This window comes from Hordeum vulgare, chromosome 7H, assembly GCF_904849725.1.
Source record: "Hordeum vulgare subsp. vulgare chromosome 7H, MorexV3_pseudomolecules_assembly, whole genome shotgun sequence".
Lineage (NCBI taxonomy): Eukaryota > Viridiplantae > Streptophyta > Magnoliopsida > Poales > Poaceae > Hordeum > Hordeum vulgare.
The window spans coordinates 342,285,911-342,313,662 of record NC_058524.1 but is presented as its reverse complement, the minus strand read 5'-3'; the positions used below and the strand labels follow the sequence as shown (position 1 = coordinate 342,313,662).

At 41.4% G+C, this 27,752-nt stretch overlaps 1 protein-coding gene across 2 annotated transcripts; it reads left to right on the top strand.

The window, feature by feature from the left end:
* The first annotated feature begins 1,935 nt into the window (after positions 1 to 1,935).
* LOC123407122 (glucose-1-phosphate adenylyltransferase small subunit, chloroplastic/amyloplastic) lies at positions 1,936 to 10,906 on the top strand. Of its 2 annotated transcripts, none has more exons than XM_045100178.1 (9): positions 1,936 to 2,122; positions 4,938 to 5,234; positions 6,139 to 6,408; positions 6,662 to 6,841; positions 8,750 to 8,853; positions 8,965 to 9,076; positions 9,291 to 9,389; positions 9,460 to 9,579; positions 10,788 to 10,906. In XM_045100178.1, the coding sequence occupies exons 1-9, from the start codon at positions 1,937 to 1,939 to the stop codon at positions 10,902 to 10,904; spliced, it is 1,485 nt and encodes a 494-aa protein (XP_044956113.1). In that variant the 5' UTR covers position 1,936; the 3' UTR covers positions 10,905 to 10,906. The 2 variants fall into 2 exon arrangements, with proteins under 2 accessions (XP_044956113.1, XP_044956112.1); XM_045100177.1 differs by lacking the exon at positions 1,936 to 2,122 and adding an exon at positions 3,462 to 3,837 and having other exon boundaries at positions 10,788 to 10,905.
* The last annotated feature ends 16,846 nt before the right edge of the window (positions 10,907 to 27,752 follow it).

The following is a 27,752-nucleotide window of genomic DNA, read 5'->3' as shown; positions in this document are numbered from 1 at the left end:
CTGGCCATGGCGGAACGCGACAGCGACGATGCTACGCTACGACGAGCGGATCGAGCACGCGGGAGAGGGCAAGAGGGTCTACTCTGCTCACCTAGGTTGCACCGAAGGCGAGAACGAGGCGCGCAGGAAGAAGATGCTTGGAGTGGCCTGCTGCAGTGAAGCTTCCGCGCCGGTGATGCGACGACGGGGCCGACGCCATGGAGGGGGCTCGACCTCTCCTAGCGCGGGAACGGGACAAGGACAATGCCAGCTTCCTCGCGGGCGCCTCAGACGCCGCGGAGAGGCTGCTGACGATGAAGGAGAAGGCGGGGACGACGAGGATGATCCCCTGCTCTCGCTCTGAACCTGACGATCTCTCTCTGAACTTACCGGGGTAGGGAGATGATGGAGTGGAGAAGAGGGATGGCGGCGGCGATAGGAGGGGCGCGGAACCCTAGGATTGGCAGGGCTATATAGGCGCGACGGGAGATGGACCTCGACGTCCGTGAGGGCCACGGTGGCACCTCCTCTCACACGCGGTCTCACTCTGACGGAAAAGGGAGAAGGAGATGGCGACAGTGCCGTTAGGGGGGAGCTTGGGCCACGCAGGAGGGTGATGGGCCAGGAGAGCCCATCTGGCCTTCTCTCTCTCTCACTCTCAAACAAGTTCTAATTAAAATCAAAACAGAATTGAATTAAAAGCCAGGGGCTAGGGAAAGGAGTTAAAAAAATTGGGCATCTAAAATGTTCCCCCCATTTACAAAAATAGGCGTGGCATTTTAGAGTAAAGAAAAATAAATTGGTTTATTTGAAATTGGCTCTGTTTTAAAATAAAAACAAAGGGAAAATAAAACCCAGAAGAGAGTGTTGCCACCCGCAAATATTAAAAGGATTTTCCAGAGAAGATGAACATTTTTAATGGGCCAAAACAAAAACTTTAAAACAACCACAATAAATTGAAAAGAGAGGGAAGGGTTTTATGGTCATGGTGCAACAAGGGTTTTGAAGTGGCTCTTGTTGCACCCACACTCATCACACAATCAACACAAAGCCACACTCACAAGGCACTCCACTTTCAATCACCAAAGGTGCAACACAAACAACAAGACAAGACAAAGGATGATGCCATGCATGATGTCTAATGCACATGGATGAAGACACAATGATGGGCTCACACCACGTATAATACCATATCAAGGTTGACATGCAAGGAAAGATTACAAGGAAGGGGAAGAATAGCATAGGGGCTGTCACAAACTATTAGTCCTAGAGATAATGTATGTTGTCATGAATTATCAAAACTTTCAAGGGAGCACATGTGCTTTCACATGTAGCCTCCATCATCGAGGGAGGCCATGGATCACTAGACAATCATAACTTAGGAGACACCAAAATAGTGCCTTCAATGGTGAGTCTCATTCTACGGCTTCCAATGGGCATGCCTTGTGGAGGGAGGAATTGTAATGCATGTGAATGAGGTTGTTGCGAGGTGTGTGTTTTGGAAGTACCTTAAGCACGTCGGTAGTCACTAACGAAAAGTAGCCTTTTTGTTTTTTGTTGTGGGTCAGCTGGATCCTTCGAGAGTTGTAAGCTTCTATGCAGCATGGCATCTTTGTCATTTCTTCCATAAAAGTTGTACACCATTCTTGGGCATGTTCTGGAAATAAGAGAGCTATGTATGATTTTTGTATGGCTAAACTCGATGCCAATAAAGCGAAGAGCATATCTAGAACACATTTTTTTTCCAGTTCAACTAATTTCGTCGCACAAAACTATCCATATATGTTTTTTGTGTGTGAATAAACTTGTTGCCAATAAAGCGAAGAGCATATGTAGTACGCCAAAAACTTTACAGCTTGTCACATGCGAACTAATTTCGTCGCACATGGATATTCATGTGCTCTTTTTTGTACGTGCATATACTTCCTTCGCCTATAAATAAAAGAAGAGTTTCCTTATGACTTCAAAAGTGAACTCACACATCACTCAATATCTATATCCTTCCATTTTATATCCCTCGGTGATGGATGTACCTTTGGCATCTAAAGTTCCCTTGCCCTCCCCTTCCAAGCATGAACAATGCAACGTTTATAGTCATAAGAGCTCATCGAAGCATGCAGATCTCAATCCCCATGCTATTGATGTAAGTGGTGCTATCTTAACTATGATTTTCGTTTTCTGTTCCATCTTTGAGTATCATATGGAGTAATATTATTTTTAGGAAGTCTTAGGAAAGGCTTCTTTGGGGCAGCTTCAAGCATAATTAAAAGACACTCCAGAGCCACATCATCACATGCATGCATATACAACACAACACAACACATGAAGTGAGCGATATCTTTTTAGTTTTTCGAACTCCAATTTTTTTCTCTTCAATAAAAAATACGATTAAAAATCCATTCTCATCATTAAATCTGCTTCCACCAGATTTTTAAAACTACATCGCATATTGATAAGTTTCAACGACATTTTTTGGGCCAAAAGTTATCATGATGCTTATCCTCAAGTTAACATAGTTTTTACACTAAAGTTGTCATGATATGTTTTATATATAATTTTCTCAAGATTTTAAAGCTACCATGGAACATGACAAATTTAAGTAATTCACCATGACAATTTTAATTTATGGTTCACGTCAAAATTAAGTCATTGACTATGCATTTTTAAAGTAATTTAACGACATATTTTGTTTTAGTTATGAACCGTGCCAAAAATATTTCATGGATCATGGCAATTTTTCATAATTCACCATGATAAGTTTTAGTTTCTTATTTTTTTATAACATGACAAAATTACTTTAAATGTAGAAGAAAAAATTGTTAAAATATATCATGATAACTTTAGCGTAAAAACAATTTATGTGCAACAAACATGACAGCTTTTAACCCCAAAAAGCCATTGAAACATATGAAATCTAGTTTCAGAAATCTCGTTGTGACGAATTTAATGATGAAAATATGTTTTCAATCGGATTTTTAATTTAAAAGATAAATCATTTTAAAAGCTAAATTTTTTAAAAAAATATTGCCATCATTAGTTTCATCATTTATGCATACATGCGATGATATAGTGTGATGTGTGCGGATGAATTCGTTCGGTCGATGGTCTCCCCGATTGAACGTGTGAACGCTATCAGAGTCTTTATCTTCCACTGTTCTATCTTATATATTACGTTCTTTTTAAAATTATTGTCTTAAATTTATCTAGCTACAAATATATCTAACCTTAAAACACGATTAGATACATCCGTTAGATAAATCCATGATAATTTTTTTAAGACGGAGAGTATGTGCTATGCCTGTCAAGCAGAAAAATCTGAAAAGACAATTAAGAGAGAAAGAAGTTTACCATTGATATTCCAAAATCATCGTGGCTATGTACTCCTCAAGGAGGTCATTCCAAAAGTGCCGCTGCTCACGATCTCTCTCACTCCCACGCAGCTCTCTCTAAAAGAAAAATGGCAAAAAACTGAAAATGGAAAGATCTTACGAAAAGATTAGTTAAATTTACTCAGCCACACTGCACCACTCGGTGTCAGGCGTATCTCTCTCCCTTACCCCTCGTGATCTCTCGCCACGGGAGCCCCGTGACTCGAGCTCGTCATCCACCTCAATGGCGATGGCCGCGGCCGCCTCCCCTTCCAAGATCCTGATCCCTCCGCACCGAGCCTCCGCCGTGACCGCTGCCGCGTCCACCTCCTGCGACTCCCTCCGCCTCCTCTGCGCGCCACGAGGACGGCGCCAGCGCCCGCGCGGGTTGGTCGCGCGTCCGGTTCCGCGGCGGCCCTTCTTCTTCTCCCCACGTGCCGTGTCAGACTCCAAGAGCTCCCAGACTTGTCTCGACCCCGACGCAAGCACGGTACGCCGCCTCGCCTAGCCAAATGCGGCGCTTCTTGGCCGCCTAGTCTTGTCTCGCTGCCCTGATCCGTTGCGTCCGTATCTTTCCGGATGAGAATTTGACACATGCGGGAAGTTATTGCCTCGGTAATTTAGATGCGCAAATGTGGTTCGCGTCTTGTGTTCTCATGTGGACATTTCTTAGAGATGATAACAAAAATACTACTCTACTTTGCTACTAGCGCATAGCATGAACTTTTGACTAATCATGTGGACATTTTCATTTGCTCCAATTATTTATTTGTACTAGATTTCAGTAAATGTGGCAACTGTGGGCGTTTGTTGTACAGTCCTACTTAATCAATTGGTGTGGGTCTGACCGTGTGAGCCCCATAAGAAATTTATAAAGAAGATGGCATGATCCATGACATGTGGCTCTTAAAGACCACTGGGCAATCAGATCAAGTTCTTGGATTTTTATTTGTAACTTATTCAGTTTTCTTCTTTGAGTTTTGCTTCAGTACACCCTTTATAAAAACATTACGATTTTGGATGTGGTGGACATTAAAACTTACCCTTTCATTTTAATTAAAAGGGTAGTAGAGTCTATTCCACGTGGTGCAAATCAATGGTGGTTGCCTCTCTTCCTCACAAACCGTTCTGGCATCAACACAACTAAACAAAGTAATACAACCAGGCGAGTTTTAGGCGAGATAATAGATTGGGGTCTTCTGTGCTGGTGAAGACTCTACGTGATGTGAAAAAGTTATACACAACAGGAATAACTTGGATCACATCTCAGCTGCAATGCTGATTGAGACATCTGACGTCCAATTAAACCCATATTCGGAAGAAAAAACTAAACATAAGTTCCAGCTTGATTGATAAATAAAAGGTCAGAACTATTCACCAGCCAGATGCCCAGTATCTACAAAAGATTGGTAGACATTGTAGCTTCAGTTTATTGGATGAACTTGTTGCCCCATGTCACATTCATTCCATGATCTCTTTTGGTGATAAACAAGCTGAACTCAGTGCCAACCGTCTGGAACACTTGTTTCTTCGTTCTTTGTTTGATTTACTTTGCAATAGGCAATTGATGAGTTTCTGCTGTTTGTGCAGAGTGTTCTCGGTATCATTCTTGGAGGTGGTGCAGGGACTAGATTGTATCCCCTGACGAAGAAGCGTGCAAAGCCTGCAGTGCCATTGGGTGCCAACTACAGGCTTATTGATATTCCTGTCAGTAATTGTCTGAACAGCAACATATCAAAGATCTATGTGCTCACACAGTTCAACTCAGCTTCTCTTAATCGTCATCTCTCACGAGCCTATGGGAGCAACATTGGAGGTTACAAGAATGAAGGATTTGTTGAAGTCCTTGCTGCACAGCAGAGCCCAGATAACCCTGACTGGTTCCAGGTATCTCATTCATTGTTATTTAAGTGTTTTTGTTTAATGTGAAATGCGAGATTCATCTACTGATGAACATCATAATTTGTCTCATGTTAGCATTTAGAAGAAGGCAAAATCTATAATTCCTTCATAAGTACTCGTGATTGTATCATTTCACCCTCTGTGGAAATCCCAGGGCCAGCCTTCCAAGAACCAGAATAGAAAAGAGACAATCTGTTCCAAGACGTCATTGATATTCCTTTTTACAGAACCTTGATGTAGATTATAAGAATTATTATTTGGATACTGCCCTAATAGTCCTCTATTTATTATTTCCGATTTTCTAAATAATTCAATTTAATAGCATGCTATCACACCACAGTTTTAAGCTCAAGTAGAGATGCTCAGAAATTTTCATGAATTGATTTTAACAGTGTTTCTGAATTATACGAATCTGTTTTGCGTACCAAGATCTGGTCCTGAACAAGTTCACTAGTTGCAAATTTTGAATTAGTATACGTGAATGGTCAGTGATGTAACTTTGATTTTGATTCTTATGAGCATTAGCCAGTCATCATCATTTATAAGTAAACACAGCAGATCAAACTATGTTTCATACTTTCGTATGTTTGCCGTTATAATAATACTATTCATCATAGCTTCTGCTTTAGATTGTGAGTGCTATACCACACAGCTACATGCAGTTTCTGCTATTTTATGTCAAATCAGTTACCCTACAGCGTTTTTCTAGATAATAAGAACCAAAGTCATGTCCGTGAGGACTTGAACCTGGGTGGCTGGGCTGTAGATCCACTCCCCTAATAAAGTGAGCTCTGCTCACTTCTTGATAATCATAAACTACATAAAGTGTTGCTAGGGTCCCATGCAAGCTTTTGTAGGGTATTCACTTTGTCCTATCATCTTACCTCAGGGTACTGCAGATGCTGTAAGGCAGTACTTGTGGCTATTCGAGGAGCATAATGTTATGGAGTATCTAATTCTTGCTGGAGATCACCTGTACCGAATGGACTATGAAAAGTTTATTCAGGCACACAGAGAAACGGATGCTGATATTACTGTTGCTGCCTTGCCCATGGATGAGGAACGTGCAACTGCATTTGGCCTTATGAAAATCGATGAAGAAGGGAGGATAATTGAATTCGCAGAGAAACCAAAAGGAGAACAGTTGAAAGCTATGATGGTACACTGACACTGTGCCTTTCTAACTAATTTCAGATATACAGTTGTGAACCATCATTCATTACACCACAAAATCTCTTCTGTTGAATGCATTTACACCATGTTGCTACCTGTTTTGGTCTTGTAATGGTACACTGGCGCTGTGCCTTTCTAACTAATTTCAGATATACAGTTGTGAACCATCATTTATTACACCAAAAATCTCTTGTGTTGAATGCATTTACACCATGTTGCTGCCTGTTTTGATCTTGTAGGTTGATACGACCATACTTGGCCTTGAAGATGCGAGGGCAAAGGAAATGCCTTATATTGCTAGCATGGGTATCTATGTTATTAGCAAACATGTGATGCTTCAGCTTCTCCGTGAGCAATTTCCTGGAGCTAATGACTTCGGAAGTGAAGTTATTCCTGGTGCAACTAGCACTGGCATGAGGGTAGGCAAAGCTCATTGAGTTAGTAGTTTTTTTTCGCTGCTTCTGCTTTTATGATTTGAATCATTTTAGCCTCAGAGAAACTGTCAAGTCATATGTTTATCGTTCGGAAAGGGATACAATAGGTTATTGGATATGCACTTTGTAGAAACGGGAGGGGGAGAGGACTACCTCCAGATGGGTCATGGGTGTTGTGGATGTGTGGCGGCTGGCTCACTCGGGAGGACTGGAAACACCTCCTTCTAGGTCATCTCAAGGGCTAGGCCTTCCGGGCTTAAGTGAGATGGGCCATACAGCCCATACCGGTTCAACACTCCCCCTCAAGATGGGTGGTAGATATCTAGCATTTCGATCTTGTAACATGCCAAGTTACAGTCCTTTGTTCCCAGTCCCTTTGTCAAGCAATCTGCGAACTGTTGCCACAAGTTTCAGCACACACCCGCGTGCAATCCACTTGCACCCTGACTCGATGCAAGCCGCATCATAGAGTTCCAAAGGATCACAATTATCCTGCTCCGCCCACAAAGCCTGCAACTCTGCCACATATGCCATCACGGACATGTCGTCACCTTGGCGCAACCGACTGATCTTCCCCTCAATCTGAGCGATTAGCATGAAATTACCCTTGCCTGAGTATTGGGTGGATAGGGTCTTCCATATCTCGGAGTGGATAGTCCCTCCACAGAGCGTCCAATGGAGGGCACCACTGAGTTCAACAACCAGCCAACGAGCACGGAGTTTATGACCTTCCACCTCTTTCCCTCCGCGGTATTCCTGTCTCCTGGTTCATCAATCGTATCCAGTAAGTGCCCATCAAGTTCCTTCTGTTCTACGGTCAGCAATGCCCTCCTGGACCAACTCAAGTAATTTGTGGCCCCCTCCAGCTTCATGTCCAGGGGTGACATTTCGAGCTTCTGAGCCACTTCCTGTCGAGGAACGATGGCCCCAGAGTTGGACTCTGCGAGGATCTTAGCGAGCTTCTCGAAAGCCTCAGCAAGCGCATTTGGTTCAGCCATCTCCGATCCGGTAATCAGCAACAGCAGCCCTCAGCAGCACAGCCCTACAGCTGCACGGTTGGTCCCTTTACGCCCCCTGGCTAGCAGCAGCACCCAGCAGCTCCAAGTGCAAGCAGCAACCACAGCCTCTTCCTCCAGCAGCAGTTCTCTTCCTTCTTCCTCTGCAAACAGCAGCAGTTCTCTTCCTCCTTCCTCTGCAAACAGCAGCAGTTCCAGAGGATCTTGGCCTCCAACAGCAGCCAACCCCCGCAGCAGTTCTCCAGCTCCCGGTCCCCTGCAGACACACGCACACACAGCAGCACAACAAGGAGCTGCCCTTCTCCACTATCCTTCTCCTCTTCTCCTCCCGCAGCACCACAGCCCACCACGCTGAGGAGCAAGCAGCAGCCACAGCACAACCCACTCTCGGGGAGACCAAGCCGCTCCTCAGCTTCCTCCTCCTGCCGCGCAGCACAGCAGCTCCACCTCTCCTTCTTCCTCTGCCGCGCAGCACAACAGCTCCACCTCTCCTTCCTCTCCAACGAGCCGCACCTCCTGCGCAGCCACACCGCGCCTCCCAGATCCGCCGCTGCCTCACCGGACGCCGCCCAAATCCGCCGCCACCTCGCCGGACGTCGCCGCCGTCTTCTCAGGCCCCGCCGTCGCTGGCCTCTGATACCATGTAGAAACGGGAGGGGGAGAGGACTACCTCCAGATGGGTCATGGGTGTTGTGGATGTGTGGCGGCTGGCTCACTCGGGAGGACTGGGAACACCTCCTTCTAGGCCATCTCAAGGGCTGGGCCTTGTGGGCTTAAGTGAGATGGGCCATACAGCCCATACCAGTTCAACACACTTCCATTGGCATTCATAGTTGTGATATGTGCTTCTTAAGAGTTTTGTTATTGTTGCCGACAGGTACAAGCATACCTATACGACGGTTACTGGGAAGATATTGGTACAATTGAGGCATTCTATAATGCAAATTTGGGAATTACCAAAAAACCAATACCTGATTTCAGGTGCGCTTTCATTTTTTGCCTTGTTGTGGACAAATATTATGAAATTGCATGCATGTAAAGTGTTAGAATTGTCCCCTATTGATTTAATGTATACGTTCAATTTGAATACAGTTTCTATGACCGTTCTGCTCCCATTTACACACAACCTCGACACTTGCCTCCTTCAAAGGTTCTTGATGCTGATGTGACAGACAGTGTAATTGGTGAAGGATGTGTTATTAAAGTAAGTAGCCTTTTTCAGTTGGCTCTCGGTATGCTAACCCTTCTTCAGGTGTTCCATTTCGTGCTAACAAACCTTAAGCTTTTAAAGACATATTTCAAAACCATCTATACTTCTTTATGGGCTGTGATTGTTATATCTTCTCTCAAGTGATTTTTGATGCTGTGTGTTATAAAGACTTCTAAGTTACATTTGCCTTTCTTTGCTCTCCACGTAGAACTGCAAGATACACCATTCAGTAGTTGGACTCCGTTCCTGCATATCTGAAGGTGCAATAATAGAGGACACGTTGCTAATGGGTGCGGACTACTATGAGGTAAAATCAGACAGGTGTAATATGCTTCTGCCAAAGTGATGTACTCACCCCTTCTTTTATTGTTCAACAGACTGAAGCTGATAAGAAACTCCTTGCTGAAAAAGGTGGCATTCCCATTGGTATTGGAAAGAATTCACACATCAAAAGAGCAATCATTGACAAGAATGCTCGTATTGGAGATAACGTGATGGTATGCCATATTGATATACTTATGCTTAAACATCTATTGGTTTCTCTTTTTCTTTTCCACTGTGGTAGGAACCGCTAAGGTTCTACCGGGTCTAGGGCGGAGGTTGTAGGGGATGAAGCGGAGTTGGCGAGGGCTGTCTCGCGGCGGCCGGCGGCGGGACGCCGTTGCGCGCGAGAGGGAGGCGGCGGCGGTGGAAGGCGGCAGCGCAGCTAGGGTTCCGGCTCCTCTGGGAGCCGGGCAATAGAGTTATGACTATATTGCTTAATTCCCAAAAGAGTTGTTTACATTGGTTTATATAATCTCGATAACTTGGACTCTAAGATCACTAAGATAACTTGGACTCTAAGATAACTTGGACACTAAGATAACTAAGATAACATGGGCTAAGCCCGTAACTAATCCTGCCCATTGGGCCTCCTCCGTTGGTTCGTAGTACCGGTCATAACACACTGCAACATTGTCATGCTGAATATGTAACTTGAACATAACTTTTCTCACGGTAATGTCCAAAATGTAACCATTATATAACAAGCTTTAGGTCTTGTCGGGTTCATAGGAAAAGTGAGAAAAATGTAGGAAGAGGATATTTTCTTTTAGCATCACTGTTCATTCGTTTTGTTCAAAGGAGAAGTGGAGGAAAGTTCCTTTGATCACACTTCGAAAGGAAAATCGCAGGAATTTTATAATCTACTTGACTTCCGTCTTAGTTATCCTTCTTCATGTGCTTTGACTTTGATTTGACTGTCATTAGCGGATGGTTAAGACATGCTGATAATGTCAAGGGAGGTCGGGGTAGACCAAACTTGACATGGGAGGAGTCTCTAAAGAGTGACCTGAAGAACTGGAATATCACCAAAGATTTAGCCATGGAGAGGGGTGTGTGGAAGTTAGTTATTCACTGCCAGAACCATGACTTGGTTTTGATATCGGATGGATTTCAACTCTAGCCTACCCCAACTTGTTTGGGACTGAAAGGCTTTGCTGTTGTTGTCCTATGTTCTATTCCTTAGAAGCAGACTTATATTAGGGTGAAAACTTGTTTTGCACTTCCATTCCTACCCTCTTTTTTGTCATTTTCTTTCTATTTCTATGTTATCATAATCCTGTGAACCAAACATATCCTATATTGTATATCCATTTCCTTGAACATGATATCACGCACTGTGCGTTGTTTTTGGTAGTGATCTGGACTCATTGGTATATTGTAGATAATCAATGTTGACAATGTTCAAGAAGCGGCGAGGGAGACAGATGGATACTTCATCAAAAGTGGCATCGTAACTGTGATCAAGGATGCTTTACTCCCTAGTGGAACAGTCATATGAAGTAAGTTGTCTCCTCGTACACACCTCGGTGTCTGCAATCAGTTATGTTTTATTTCAGAAACTATGAACATGTTGTAAACCAAAAATGATGCAAATGCAGCAATACAGTTGGTACATGCAAACCATGCACTGGTATCCTATACATTCAATTTGAGATTTTAGCACTCTTCTTGTAAGTAGTTGACTCTGTTTGGGTTGCCCTGCAGGCAGATATGAAATGTATGCCAAAAGACAGGGCTACTTGCGTCAGTCTGGAATCAACCAACAAGGCCGCGAAGAGATCATAAAATAAAAAGGAGTGCCATGCGAGTCACTTCTACACCCTTTTCCCCCCTTGATGTATTAGGAACTGTGATGTACAAGCAACTGTGATGCACTTACGCGAAGTGCCCCTGGATTCAGCTTTCTCTTTGCTTGTAACTGGTTTCCAGCAGACCATGCTATTTGTTGTATGGTTCATGCAAAACCTTGCGATGCTTTATATATGCTTTATATATAAAACAAGATGAATCCCCGCGCGTTGCTGCGGCACATTTAGTCAAGATTAGATATTATGCAACTAAATGGCATATGTGGTAACCTATGTAAAAACGAATCAGAAAATAGATATTACATATAGATGAGCACAAGGGAAAAGAAGAAAATTAGAATGGGAAATGTTAGTGAAACATCACGTAACAGCTAGACTGAAGTACCAATAAATCATATGCTCGGTTAATGTGCACCAAAATGTTAGAAAAATGTGAATTATGTGGAATGTTATAATAGATTGCACTATGAACATTCATAATCTATACATGTTTTTCATCCCATACAGATGGATTTTTAAGCTCCCTACTGTAAACATGCCACATGCAGCTTTTGAACTCTGTCAACCTGCATGTGAGTGGGGTTAGGGACTGGAATGCATGAGAGAAAATATTTCTCTGTAACTTGATTGATTTTTGGAACCCGTCTTAAAGGCTTACAAATAATCATTTTGTCTTGATGTTCTATAGAATCTGAGACGGAGGATTTACTTGCTCCGCCAAAATATCTCGATATCCATAAGTCAAAACAACAATCAAGATTCTAAGGTTACAATCAAAATAATGAATTAAGATGTTTGGTTGTTCTGTACTATGAACAAATTAACACCAAGGAATATTTGCATCAACTATTCATGAAAATTGTCCTGACCTCGCACCGCTATCTGTCTCTTTTTCTCAAAATTTAATAATTACAGATTTGGAATTTGGAGAAGTTTGTTGAATGAATTAGAGAAAATTTTGGAAGGTGAAACAGTAAGCAACAGTGAGAAGACAAATTGGAAGATATTACTGGAGTACAATATCTTTAGATCGGCCACGAAATGCATCGAGAAACCTCATCCGAAATAACTACTTATTTGTGGTTGTGGCATTTAAACAATACAGATGAAAAACAATGAGGTTTTGTGTTAAAATCTCACCTTTGGAGCACGTGTAGGATTCGAAGTATGTCTAGAGGGGGAGGGGGGGATTAGACTACTTGACCAAATAAAAACTTAGCCTTTTCCTAATTTTAGTTGTGGGCAAGTTTAAGCAATTGTAGCAAGTCAAGCACACCTTACACATGCAAGTCTAAGAGTATAGCAGCGGAAAGTAAAGACATGCACATGTAAATAGAGGGTAGGGATAGGAAGATCAAACACAAAGATTGACAAAGTGATTTTTGGCATGGTTCCGATAGGTGGTTCTATTGTACGACCACGTTGATGAAGACTTCAACCCACAGAGTATAACAGCCGCGCGAGTCCACGGAGGGCTCAACCCATGAAGGGTCCACGGAGAAGCAACCTTGTCTATTCCATCACGGCTTACGTTCACGAAGGACTAGCCTCACTCGGGGTAGATCTTCACGAAGTAGGCGATCTTCTTGCCCTTACAAACTTCTTGGTTCAACTCCACAACACGAAGTAGGAGGCTCCCAAGCGACACATAACCAATCTAGGAGACACCACTCTTCAAAAGGTAATAGATGCGGTAGTATGATGGACTCCTTGCTCTTGTGCTTCAAAAGATAGTCTTCTCAACACCCAATCACTCATCACAGATTTGGCTTGGGTAGAAGAGGTTGATTGGGTGGAAAGCAACTTGGGGAGGTTAGAAATCAAGATTCATATGGCAGGTTTGGAATATCTTGATCTCAACACATGAGTAGGTGGCTCTCTATCAGAAAAATGGATATGACAAGTGTTGGGTCATTCTGAGTGCTTCCTCCACGAATGAGAGGTGATGGAGGGGTGTATATAGACATCTCCAAAAATCCAACCGCTAAAATATTATTGCCCAACTTGATGGCACCGACTAGTGCAAAATGTGGCAACTTTTGTCTTTTCGGTGAGAACGATATATGAATCTCGGTGGTACCGATTTTGGTTGGCCTAGTCAGTTTCCACATCTCGGTGAGACCCATACTCAAAACTCAGAAATTCTGATTTTAAGAAGTTGGTTACCCGAGCTGAGGGCACTGATTTCGGTTGCACCGAAATGGCACTTGGTGGTACCAAGACTCTAGGGTTTGGCATGGGACCCGTATGATGCAAAATTCGGTAGGGTCGAATGGATAGTTGGTGGCACCGAATTTTGACATTGTGGATTTTGACATAATATTTGTGGGGAAATTTCATGAGTATTTTTGGTGGCTATCTGTAAGCACTTGAGCAACCAGATCATCATAGTCACCGCATCCCCTTTTAATAGTATTTACTTTCCTATGGACTCAAATGTGATTTCTCACAAAATATAAAATGTAGAGTCTTCAAGCTTGTTGCCAATAGATGATCCTTATATCTAGGGGTTCTCCTCACAATCCTTAGCCAATGCATCATTGAACTTTTCCTGAAATATAGTAGATAGAATCATGAGATAAATGGCACATATGTTGTTATTAATTACCAAAACCACCTCAGGGAGAAGTTGTGCCTTCTATCTCCCGCTTTTTGGTAATTGATGACAACATAAAGATCAAAGCTTCGACATAAGATATAATCAATGAATAGCATCGTCGCTTTGAGAAATATGTGATAAGCAAGACCTCCCACTAAATTTATGCATTATTTTAAATTTTCGTTTGAATGCAAATGCACAATCGATTAGGATCATGGATCACTCTTCCGTGTTACATACATCTTGGTGGTGCGCATAAATGATATGAATGAATAGTAATGCACATAGCACCAAACAAATGAGTGAATTGTCATCATATGGATATCTTAAGGGTATGAAATCGTAGCATCAATAGTCAAAGTGTATGATCAAACACGATAGAGTTTAAGACATCCAAAAGAACCAAATGTTTTAGAAAACCAAAGAGAGCAACAAAAACAACACTCTATCTCAAAGCCCTATTGATCTATACACTTCTCCCCCTTTGGAAACAAGTTACCAAAAAGTTCAAAGATCCAGAACTATGTGTCGCTCTGGGCTTGATCTCCTCCGGTAGCAGTTGCTGGAGTCGACAGGAGAGCGTCGGCGAAGGCTTCAGCAGATGTCCTCTGAGGTGGTGGTGTAGACACTGGAGGTGCAGGAGCTGGTGGAGCTCATGCTTGGGCTGATGAAGATGCTATGGACTCTGGAACTGTCACAGCTGCAAATCTGTCCTAGGTCTTGAACTGAGTGGAAGTTGGAATAGACGTATCATCATCATCATCACTGCTGGAGCTGGGAGTGTGCACTACATCAACTTGATGCTTCAACCAATTGACAGTGGTTGTTAGCTTAGTCACCTTGATATCCAATTCATGGAATTCGGTTTCCACGGTCCTCTCGAGACTCTTCTAATTCAGCAAGATATCTATGATGTTCTTCTCCATCCCTTGGATGGTGCTGATAAGAAATGCCATTTGACCCTCTTTGGATCTCAAATGTGAAGCTCTAGCTGCTCTGGCTGCCTGTGCCTGTGCCTTAGCATGTATTTGTGTCTGTGTTGTAGCTGAAGCAGGATGACTGAGATCCATCACCACTTCATTATCTTCAAAATCTGGATGGAGTGGCAGGTGTTGACGATCAAGCAGATACACATTCTTCCCTATATTGGAGTTGATCAGCATGTGAATGTATGGTGCGTATCCGCAAGACCTCTTCTGGTTAACAACTGTCCTTCTGTTTGTCTCTACAATCAGGTCCATCACCCTAATCCTGGTATGGGTGTCTACATGGTGTAGCATTTTTATGGAGTACCCCCTGATGCTCTTATCATCACCTGATTTGGGCATCAAGTTGTACCTCATTATAGTGTTGGTGGTGGGTAGTCCTGCTTGGAGGAAGTAGACATGTCAAAGCTTGTGGGTCTTCAGGTATTGCTTGGGCACTGGGTTATACATATTGGCCATTGAATTGTGATTCATCTTGGGCTCTGTATAAACATCAATGTCACTCTCTTGCACCTGTGGGGCTCCTAAGATGGTAGCCCATTGTTCCACTGTGGATTGGTACCTTGAACCTTCACTCATCCATACAATTCTGCCATCAGGATAAAAGTGAGCTATGGAGTAGAATTGAATGATCATTTCATCATTCATCCTGTCATCTTCCTGCCAACAAAAGTTTCAATGTCGATGGCTCTGAAGTTTTGTTGCACATGAGGGAAGTAATTCTCGTTTTCCTTGACGTAGTCCCAGTTTACATGCCTCATATCACCGACAGCTCGACTTTTGTCCAAAAGCACCGAATCATAGAAATCTCGCTGCTCCTTTGTATGGAAGCGATCATCAATGAGATCCTCCTCCTAATAGCATACAGATCAAATGCTCTCCACTTTCTGAGCCCTTGATCCTTTCTTTCCTTCATGTTCTCTGCAACGAGGTGGTCATCGTTGTGCTCAGGCAGGTGAGGTCTCAGCTTCCTCAAAACAACAAGTTCTTCTTCCTCTTAAGCAGCATCCCTTGATACAAAACCCTTGTTCTTCTCTGTTGCAAGTACGTCTCTTGTAGTCCTCTTAGGTTTAGGAGCTACAAGATTCTTAGCCTTGGGAGCAAATGTCTTGGCCTTAGTTGCAGGCTTGCTCGGCATTGCATCTCCTATTAACTTCTTCTTCTTAGAAGGAGGCAGATTAGCAGGCACCTCCTCCTCTTCTTCGTCAGCTTCTACTGGATCTTCATACTTGGAAGTTGTCTTTCCAACAACATGCACAATCCTCTCCCTCGCTCTCTTTTGTCATGGCTTCTTGGATAAATTGGAGGTATTAGCAGCCACTAGAGTTTTAGCTCCTCTAGATGTCTCACGAGCTCTCACTTCATCAGGATTGACATATTCTTTTCTCACAGTCTTCTCGACAGTGACTTTCTCCTTCTGCTTGGGAGAAGTGCCTTCCTCAGGGATGAATTCAGCATCTTCTTCATCTGAGTTGATCCTCTTCCTTGTCCTCGCAGCTGCCTTGGGCAGATCATGTAAGCTGGGAGTGCCTGGATCTGAATCACTCCTCTCAAGACATGTGCCCGAGTCCACATCCACACTCTTCTCTTTGTATGCATTCTGACTATCCACAACTCCGAATATTGACAAGCTCGCCCTGTCAATAGATATAAAAGAGTAGGAATGGATGAGCATTACAAAACACAGAATTTTGCAAAAATTTGAACTCAAAATTTTAGTCTGAAGTTTCAGCTATGTGTGTTTCGGTTCCACCAAGTTGAAAAAGTTGGAGCCTCCGAGACTGACTGTCTCGTTAATAGAGACTTGGCTACTCTTTTAGATTTCACCAAAAAGAGAGACTCGGTCTCACTAACACAGTTCTTAGAAGCCATAACTTAGAATCGGTGACACCGATCCAATCCAACTCGGTGACTCGGAGACATACAAAGCGGAGACCTAACCCTACAATTTTTCGATCAACTAATCTACATGATTTGTTTTGTGGTTGAATCTATCTCAATCTGTGGCAAGATGGGGAACAGTTCCTAATGCACAAGATTTGATAAGGAGGAGCGCAAGATGGGTGAGATCTTTACCCTAACTTGGTGAAGATCCCCTACGGCGGCGATGGTGGGTTTAACTGCGATCGACGATAAGGACTGAGGTGGCGAGGGCGTACGAAGATGAAGTGACGATGTCTATAGATACGAGCGCGACAACAAGGGTTTGTAGGAGGACGACGTTCGAAGAATAATTTCAAAAGTCGAGTTCGCTGGGTATATATATCCCCTTATTGTCAGTGACACCGATTGGGAAATTTCGGTGCCACCGAGTATCTTAACTGCCAGGGGCAAGGAAACTCGGTGAGGCCGAGATTTGAAAATCAGTTGCCAGGTTCATAAACCAGATAAACTCTAGTGCTTCGATAGGACCGAGTTTGTGGAGTTGGTCACACCGAGTGGCACATGGGAGGTTTTGTAGGTTAGCTCTTGTCGAGACGAAACTCCGAGTGCACCTCACACACAGGGTCTGAAAAGTGCTTGCTCAAATTTTGTGATGAAGCATGAATAGAATTTGAGACGAGAAAGCATAGATAGCTAGAGAGAGGTACGTAGGCATTCTTGTATATCTAATTGGCGAAAGAAAATGAAAAGCCAAATAACAATAATTGGATATCCTCGAATGAGCACAAATTATGCATGCCAACATGCTCACACAATAAGATGTCAAATGAAACATGGCAAACATGCACAACCACTCTAGTATCTACCAAGCACTTTGGCAATGATAAAGTCATATATATATATATGAGTATATTGACTTAGGAGCCATGCAAGAATACTTGATCATAGGTCATACTCATTGTTTAAGCACAAGTGGGGTCTCCACTTTTACATAAAGCTTTCAATGTGTTCACATATTAAGAGATGCTTTGACTCAAGTCTTAGAGTAAAGCTCCCCTTGATGTTACATCCCCCCTAAGAGGGATAAACTAACCTTGTGTTTTGTCATAGGAGACTTCATGTAGGTGTAGTAGTGGTGGATGCTAATTGTTTATGAATATCATCTTGAGTTGGGAGCAATCCTTGTTGTTTCATATTCTTCTCACCTACATGGGTTAGTCCCACACAAGGAACAAATATAAGGATATCTATGTACATGGAGTGAAGTACATATGAGATGATGTCCATTGATACTTTAAATACCTTGTCCCTTGCTTACCTTTGAGGGAATATGTGATTACTTGAACTGATGCATAGGATTGAAGTTGATTCCAAATGGTTCTTGCAAAAATGAATAAGAGTGAATTTCATTGGAGGAGTCACCCCTCAAAAACTTCTCTAGTTCTTGTTCTTAGGGATCCACATCAACTTGACGGGGATCCTTGGAGTTGAGGTAGCTCTTGATGAAGTAGAGCAAGTGGTGGTCTTGGGAATCCACTTGACCATGGCTTGGGATTCTTCTTAAAATCAGTCAATATCCTCTTGAAGCTTGTCCTTGACCTTAAGCTTGTGGTCTTGTGGTGGAAGGTCATCTTGATCATTTGTTACCTTAGGAAGAGTAGGATCATTCTTCTCCTTTTGGGGAGCAAACTTTGGGTTGGGGTATTGACCTTCTTCCCATTCAACTCCATTGGCATTGACGTAGCCAATGCCTTGTTTCTTCCGATGTCTGATACGTCTCCAACATATCTATATTTTTTGATTGTTCCATGCTATTACGTTATCATTTTAGAACACTTTTTATGCACTTATATACCTATTTATATTATTTTTTTAGCACTAACCTATTGACCCAGTGCCCAGTGCGAGTTGATGTTTTTTTGCATGTTTTTTCACTTTTCAGGTTTTAGTACCAAACAAAGTTCAATTGACCTGAAACTTCTTGTAATGTTTTTGGTCCAAAACAAGACCGTGGAGCATCGGAAGGAGGCAAGAGGGTGCACGAGGCCCACATAAGCCAACATGGCGCAACCATGGGGGGTGATGGCTTGTGGCCCCCTCGTGTCTCCCGCAACTCTGTTCTCTGGCCTATAAATTCTCATCTACCATAAAACTTCGAGGGAGGTTCTGAAACACTTTTTACGCCGCCGCAAGTCTTTGTTCCGACAGGATGCCATCTAGAGCTCCGTTCTGGCACTTTGCCAGAGAGGAGATCAATCACGGAGGGCTTCTTCATCAACCTTGTTGCGCTCATGATGATGTGTGAGTAGTTCACCAGAGACCTATAGGTCCATAGCAATACCTAGATGTCAATCTCTCTCTTTGATCTTCAATACAATGATCATCGCATCTTCGCTTTGATCCATATGATGCAACTCACTTGTATGGTGCATTTGTTGGGATCCAATGAAATGTGGGTTTATGTTGAGATTATTCATTATAAATATTTGAGTCTCCTCTGGTATATAATTCGATTCTTATGTGCATGATTATGATTGCTTTGTAATTCTCTCCGATTTATTGAAATAGTTTGGCCAACTAGATTGGTATTTCTTCGGTGAGAGAGGTGCGCTGTAGTAGGTTCAACCTAGCGAGTTTCTATATCCCAGTGACATAAGGGGAGAAGTTGTGTCTTTGTGTTTCTGCTACTAAGAATAAAATGATGGGGTTTATTCATATTGGTTGAGTTTACTTTGTCTACATCATGTCATCTTACTCCAAGCATTGCTTCGTTTTTCATGAACTTAATACGTAGAGAGGCAAGCATAGAAGCGCTCTTGAAGTGAAGTAATAGTAATAGGTGCAGGCAAGAGTCGACCTATTTTTTTTATGGAGGTGATGCCTATATTTACATGTTCATCACTGTGCAAATCACATAACTATCCGCTCTCCTATCAATTGCCCAACAGTAATTTCTTTACCCAGAGTGTGCTATTTTCATGAGAGATGCCATTAGGGAAGACTATGCCCCCAGGACTATTCACAACATATTGCTAAAACCTCCATTACCTTGCTGCCATTTATTTGCTTTTATTTCATTTTGCATTTCACAATTATCTACACACCTCATTTTCTTGCAAATAACGAGACCAAGGGTATTGACAACCCTCTTGCCCACATTGGGTGCAACCTGTTTGTTCTTTTGTGTGCAACCGCTGAAGACTGTTGTGGTTGCTATTCCTATTGGTTTGATAAATCTTGGTTTAATAACTGAGGGAAGTACTTACGCACATTGTGCTGCGATAACCCGTTCCTCTTCATGGAAACCCAACGCAGATTACAAGTATCAAGAAGGATTTCTCGCGTCGTTGTCGAGGAATATCATCACCAACTATCAAGTAACTCTGCACAAAATTTCATTCACTTGTTCCTCTTTTTATTTGCTGGTATATTTAGTTTGTATCATAAAAAATACAAAAATATTTACCTTTGCTTGCATAGCTTGTCACTAGATTGCATCTTCGCTCTCTACTTTGTTTGAAAATTGCTACCATGTCTCATTTTACCATTGAAAAGGATGATGTGAGTAATTTCCCCATTGAGGAAACCCCCCACAGAGAGACATGAAATATTTGATTGTAGGAAAAGGGAATATCATGGGGATAAGTGTTATCCAAGAATTTTTCAATTGTATGGGTGCTTTAACTTGCAAGGATACCCCAATTCTTAAAAGAACCAAGAGTTATGCCGATGCTATTTTCGCTCTTGTTTTGAAACTTGAAAGAATATTCATGCACACTCACCCTACTTTTCAAAGTACTTTCTATGAGTTGCCTATCAAAAAGAACCTAGAGTTAAGAAAATAGCCACACTTATCCTCATGCAAGAATTTGACTATATAGTACGTGAAGCACGAGAGATCTTTGAGCACTATGATATGAGTTGTGAACATCCCATGATAGATGAAATTTTATACAAAAAGGACTATATGATGATATATGTGTTCAACTATAGTCACAATTATGATGAAAACACATCTGAAGTGGTTCCTCCTGTCCATATTATCCAACAAGTTTTCAATCCATTAACAAATAATACTCATAGATAGTAAGAGAGAATAGGGAAGGGTTTAAGGAGAGCACCATTAAAGATTCCATGATATTAGTTGACGATGTGTTCCCTATTGTCTTTGGAGAACACACTTCTCAAAATGATGTCAAGGATGACAACACTTGAAACTAAGCAATATGCCTAGCTAGGGGCGTAAAACAATAGTGATTGTTGGGAGGCAACCCAATAGTTATCTTTAATTTTTCTTTCTACTTTATTTTAGTGTGTGAGAACATGATTATTGCGTCTTTAATAATTTTGTATTTATGTTTTAATTAGTGTTTGTGCCAAGTAAAGCCTTTGGGAGGATTTGCATGATGAGTAGAATTGATACGATGCAAAAACAAAAACATTGACGCCCAGTGCAGAATTACTAGAATGTATTTTTAAGTTGAACGTTTTACAAAATACTTATATACAAATTCCTCAGGGCATTCTATTTTTTCAGAATTTTTTGAGTTACAGAATTATGACAATTAAGTATGTTACTACAGACTGTTCTGTTTTAAACAGATTATGTTCTTTCATGCATAGTTTTTTGATTTTGATTATACTATGGATTATATCGGGGGGTACAAGTCATGTATAAGTTAGAATACAGTAATTTATGCTAAAATAAAAGAAGGATAAATTTATAACAGCACCTAAAAGTGTATATTATATTGCCTATACTAACGGATCTCACAAAGTTTTGTTGAGTTTTGTGTGATGAAGTTTTCAAGTTTTGGGTATTACATCAATGGACAAAGGAATGAGAAGTGGAAAGATCCTAAGCTTGGGGATGCCCAAGGCACCCCAAGGTAATATTCTAGGAATACTCAAGCGTCTAAGCTTGGGGATGCCTCGGCAAGGCATCCCTTCTTTCGTCTCAATCCATCGGTATGTTACTTGGAGCTACATTTTTATTTGTCACATGATATGAGTTTTCCTTGGAGCTTCGTTTGCTTTTGTTTACTTTTACTTTCAGATTTCCACAATAATTATTTTATGGAAAGACCTATTTGAGACAGATACACCATCATCATAATTTGTTAGAATACTCTATGTGCTTCACTTATGTCTTTTGAGCTTAACAATTGCTCTAGTACTTCACTTATATCATTTTGAGCACGATGGCGTGTAGATTTTATACAAATAATATGCTCTTGCTCCTCACTTATATTTGTTTGAGAGTTAATTTACCAATTTAGGAAACTCCCCACAACAATACATGAAAGTTTTGATTGTAGGAAAAGGGAATATCATGGGGATAAGCGTTATCCAAGAATTTTTCAATTGTATGGGTGCTTTAACTTGCAAGGATACTCCAATTCTTAAAAGAACCAAGAGTTCTTCCAATGCTATTTCCTCTCTTGTTTTGAAACTTTAAAGAATATTCATGCGCACTCACCCTACTTTGCAAAGGTGGTTGTAGCTGTAAGTTCCGATATGCGCAAAGTGGCATGTTGTTGTTTTTGGACAGATTGCTTGTTGGATTGTTTTGTGCTTTTTGAGAGTTATACCTCTTTGTTTTGCATGAAATTTAGGTCCGTGTCCAATCCAGTTAGATACTTGGAATGACAAGGAATTTCCCATAGACCCTACCAAATTCTGATTTTATCATCGTTGCCTTCTGTACCTTGTAGTGAGAGTTCCGAGGGATCCGCAACTCGGTTTGCGACATTCTTTATATGCATATGTATCGTGTTCTTATGATGCATTCATTTTTGCCATGTTCATGCATGTCCAAATAGTTAATGTTGAGGTTCTGTCCAGAATGATAATAACTAAATAATTGCATGAGAAAGATGACTAGTGTAGCATTGCCATGGTACATTCACATCATGCATCATATTATTTGACCATCGTGCCATGGTGTGTGTTCATTGGATGTTGTATTTTCTTTTGGGTAGCGCCGGGTGTCGAATACGAGTACGAGGATCCCGTTGATAATGTTCCTCAAGAGCAAGAGTTTTATCCCTCAGAAGAAGTGCCAGGCAAGATGATCGTTGACCTTGATACTGTTTCTAATTTTGTTATGCTTAGCTGTCTCATTTCTTCCGTTAATTATCGCTTCCTACCACCTAAATATCAAGCATCCAAAAATTCTATGAAAAGCCTCTAACTCCTCCACATCCTAGGAAAACATTGATTGGCTAAGTTAGCGCTTGCTCAACCATTCTTATAGTGTTGCTAGTTACATGTACAGGTTGATCCATGTGTTGACATGGATATTTGGAATATCATCTTATTATTTCCATTTAAATTAATGCACTTATATATTTGGTAAAAGGCGGAAGGCTTGGCCTTTTTCTCAGTGTTTATTCCACTTTTGCCGCCCTTGTTTCCTGTTACCGGTGTTGTGTTCCATACTGAGTGCTCCTAACATGCTTGGGGTTGTTATGGCGACCCCCTTGATAAATCGTTTTGGTTTAAAACTTGTCTAGCAAGACCCAACTTTGGTAATCCATTTGCTAAACAACTTAATAATGAAAAAGCGTAGGGAATAGCTACTCCGAGGATAATTAATCAATCCCCGGGCCAGTGCTCCTCATGAGTGTTGGTCCAATCCAGAGCATTGTGCGGCGCTAACCCAGGGCAACTTGGGTGATCTCTATCAGGCCCTGTACACTAGCTTATACGACGTTGGGATACACGGCTCTTATCAGGGTCGTCACCATGTTGGGCGGTCTTGCTGGATTTTTTTATATCTTGTGCATCGGGATACCGAGGATACTTTGGGATATCTCAAGGTTGAGGTTTTCCACTAGGAATCCAAGGAGATCACAGGTTTTCCGTGGTCAAGGTTTCCTATGCAACTTTTGGTAGTTTGGGATGGACTAGTTGGAGCACCCCTACAGGGTTAATATCTTTAGGAAAGCCGTCCCCATGGTTATGTGGCAACTTGGCAATTTGTTTAACATCCGGTTATAGAAAATTGAAGTAGACTGAATTAAAATGTGCCAACTGTGTGCATAGCCATGACTGTCTTTGCTCATGAGTTTCTACTCCGAGAGAGGACACGGTGGGGTTATGTCTGACGTAAGTAGGTGTTGAGGATCACTTCTCGATCGTTACTAGTTCACGTTCGTTTATGCATAGAACACTCAAATTTAATTATGTTCTTGTAAGCTAGCCACCAAATAATGCTTAGCGCTGTTGCAACCTCACCAATTAACCATGCCTTACCCAAATAACTTAATTAGTACCAATATCTTGGTCACGAGATTGTTGAGTCCCGTGGCTCATGGATTTCTACAACACCACAAGTTTAGGTACCATAGATCCTGAGGCAGTTGACGCTTTGCAGCTCTAGTGGGAGTACGATGATGAGAGCAAGCGCATGTATGTGACGTACCACGACAAGTAGAAGGGCCTTGGTCGTCTCCTAGGATAGCGAGATATACTTCATTGCATTTTATCGTTTGTAGTCCGACCGTATTTTCTGGATGTTTGAATAGATTTTGTATGACTTATAATTTAGCATGTGACAACTATAAGCCAACTCAAATACGCACCTCATCTTTAAATGTATCCGCAATGATTTCTATACTTGCGAAATACCGAGATGCGTCTCTATCCATATTAAGGCTTCATCCCCGAATACAGATAGTGTCGCATCTTGGACATTACACATGTGTGAGCAAGCGGGGCCATCAGGAAGGTGCGCGTGGGCAACTCGGGCGAGCGTGAGTGCAGGCATGTGTTGTGGTGTGAGCAGGTGTGGGTGCGCAACGAGTGCAATGGCAACCAAGTAGGGAGGCAAGGCATGAGCTTCAACTGATGGCCATAGGAGGATGTTTCCTCAGACATGACGGATACGTCGAATACATGCAGCGATTGGAAGTGGAAAGAAGGTTGTGAGGAGAAAGTGCTCACCATAGTCCTGTAGGACACCAAACAAAGGTCCAGGAGGTGATGTAGACGCACGGCGGAGGCGGTGATTGCATTGGTGCTACCAGCTCCATGAACCAGAGGAAGCATAAGCGTCGAGGAGGAAGACAGGTCGGGGAGGCTGATCATGCTCGTGGTGGTAGGAGGAAGACAATATCATCATGATGCGGCCACACCCATAGTCAGAGGAAGAAGGGAACGTCGGGTTCAAGGAAACGGTGGTGGTGGAGGCTCGGTCATGGTGACATCTATGCGTGGGGAGAGACATACCATGGCGGTGGGAGAGGATAAGAACAAAATGGATAGGAGGGGGGCTAGGGTAGGTCTAGGGCGCTTATATAGGGCGTAGGGGGGCTGTCCCGGTCGTCGGATCGATCAAGCTGTCAACATGGCCATGGTGGATGGAGTGGCGTACACTAGGATGAAGAAGGGGCCGCTAGTGGGCTGGCCTTGAGTAGAGACGTAAGTGGCAGGTGGGCTTTCTTCTTTGTAACTTAATTCTTTTAATTTCTATCAAACCATAAACTTGCACAGAAAGCAAAGAGAGGCTACAAATGGAATTTAGCAAGTAGAGATATTTTCCACGACTCAGGAAAATATGTAGAATTTTATAAAAATGGTTGGAAAAGTTTTCCAAGATGAAAATTTAAACAAGTTCGAATATAATTTAAATTGCTTGAATTTCTAAACCCCTTTTAAATGAGCTCTCGTTGAGCTGGAATTTGAAATGTGAACTTACCTAATTAAAAACATTTTTGGGCAGAAGTTGGACATTTATGTAAGAATTAAAATGCAAACATAAAGAAAGAAATTCAATATGTTTGAATTTAAAACCCCGTCAAATGGACTCGGATTAGGCTGGAATTTTAGTGGATGACCTACACATTAAATGTGATTTATGGGTAGATTTAAAAATTTTAATTGAGCAACTAAAATATGACTCAATCAAATAAAATTAAAAAATAATAGGAAAACTAATAGAAGTTTCCCTATATGGAATTCAAAATTTGGATTCTTTCAAGTAGGAGTTGAACATGGAGCAAAATGGAAGTGGTGTATGGCTTATGGAATTTTCCAGAGATTAAATGGATGATTAAATAAGAAGAGGAAGTCCCAACACCAGATAAATAAAGGAAAACAATCAACACAATATTGTGGATATGATGCATGATGCAACATAAAACAAACCTCACAATCATGCAAGCAAATAATATATAACAAATATATGGTGGTCTTCGTCTTGGGCTGTTACATCTCTCCCCCACTTACATGAGATCTTGATCCAAAATCTTAGAATGAGAAGAGGAAGAGAACGTGGAGGAGGTAAAATAAGTTTCTTTTAAACAAATGTGTGAAACCAAGGAACCTTGGATGTTTTAAGATGGATAATGACATGAGGAACAACAAGAATTCTAAAATACTTCGTTGGAGAAGAGATAGACAAGGAATGAGAAATAAAGAATTTAGGCAGCATTCCGATAGAAAAGAGAGGAAAAACTAGATAAGATGGAAAGAACTTGTAAAGAGGACACAACACTCTGGTTAAATGGACAAGCATGGAAAGAACATGATCTTGATAAAATGAGATGATGGTTCGAAGAGAGCAGCAAGATAAAGCCCCGGGAACAAAAGAATAGAAGCTAGATCATTGGAAAGAAAAGAACAGAGAAAAAAAACCAATACTACCACAACTGAATTTTAAAAGCATCCTTACAATAAGTATTGAACTGAGTTGGTAGAAAACCAGTTATGAAAAGAATAAGCTTGTTGTGGGCTAAACTCAAAATTATGAGGTGACAACCGACCACTAATGGAAACAATTATTACTTGGAAGCATCAAGATATGCAAAGATTCTTTCACCAAGAGGATACATTGAGAACTTGGATCATTGATAAACACCGCAAATAGCAACAATCCTTTAGGAAAGGCTTTAGGTGAAATCTAGCCCTAGATAACTCCGAGGAAGCAATGATGGTTTAAAATAACTCATTCTTGACAAATTCTCTCCGAGAGTCCTCATGAACCAAGAATTATATAACACCACCTCAAAAGATAAGGGAGAAAGAATTGCACTTTGAAATGCAAGATAAGGAATACTTGAGCTCCTCTAATGAGAATCTTGAAGAACACTTCGAGAATGAACAAAATCCTTGACAAACCACCATGACGAACCTTCGTACACAATAGAATGATAAAAAAGAAATGAAGGTTGAAAAGAATAAGATTACGACCTTGCAAAGTTTAGATGAAGCTTCACGACGAGATACTTGAGAAAACTTGGAACTCCTAAAAAGAAAGATGAACAACTTAGAATCAAGAATTTGATATCATGACCACCTCCCGAAGATGGAATACAATTACTTTGAAGAAAGAAAAATGAGGATTATATTATGCTTATCCTTCATCATGTTAAATTGATGTCTAACAACAGATTTGGCATATGACTTATTCCTCTTGAAAAGATTGAAGAGAGAATAGCACAAACTTGAATATGTCTTGCACGAAACACCGTTAATAATTCGAAATGAACGAGAATATGTCGAATGAATTGGGATACTTGAGAACAAAGAGATCATGATCCATCTAGCAGAATACTTGAATGAAGCATCAAAATAATTGAGATACAAATGAAGAAACAACAATTGAGAAGAATTTGACAATTCAGCTGAGAATAAAGAAATCTTCTGAAATGATGGCCTTCGGAGGATTGAGAAATGAAAACAACTTCAAATTGCTCCGGATAGATATGGAAGGAATTTATCATTATCAAAAACAATTTGAAATAATAGCATCAATCTTGAAACCTTAATCTTGAAGAGAATTGACCAATATTTAAGAGAAACTCTTCTTCGATCTTCAACATAGAGATTTATGGTGAGTAACAACATCATGAATTACTGATATATTCAGAAGCAATCAAATAAGAAAGAGTTGAGCCAATGATGGAAATAATTCAAAGTGATCTTGGAGAAGGAATATGACTTATGGAATTCATTCTTACATCATCCTTGAAAATAACTTGCTAACATTTCCAAAAAAGGTTAGAAGAGCTAGGTAAGATCCTCAGACAAACCTATGGGTTATGGGCCCACTCTAGGAAAAACCA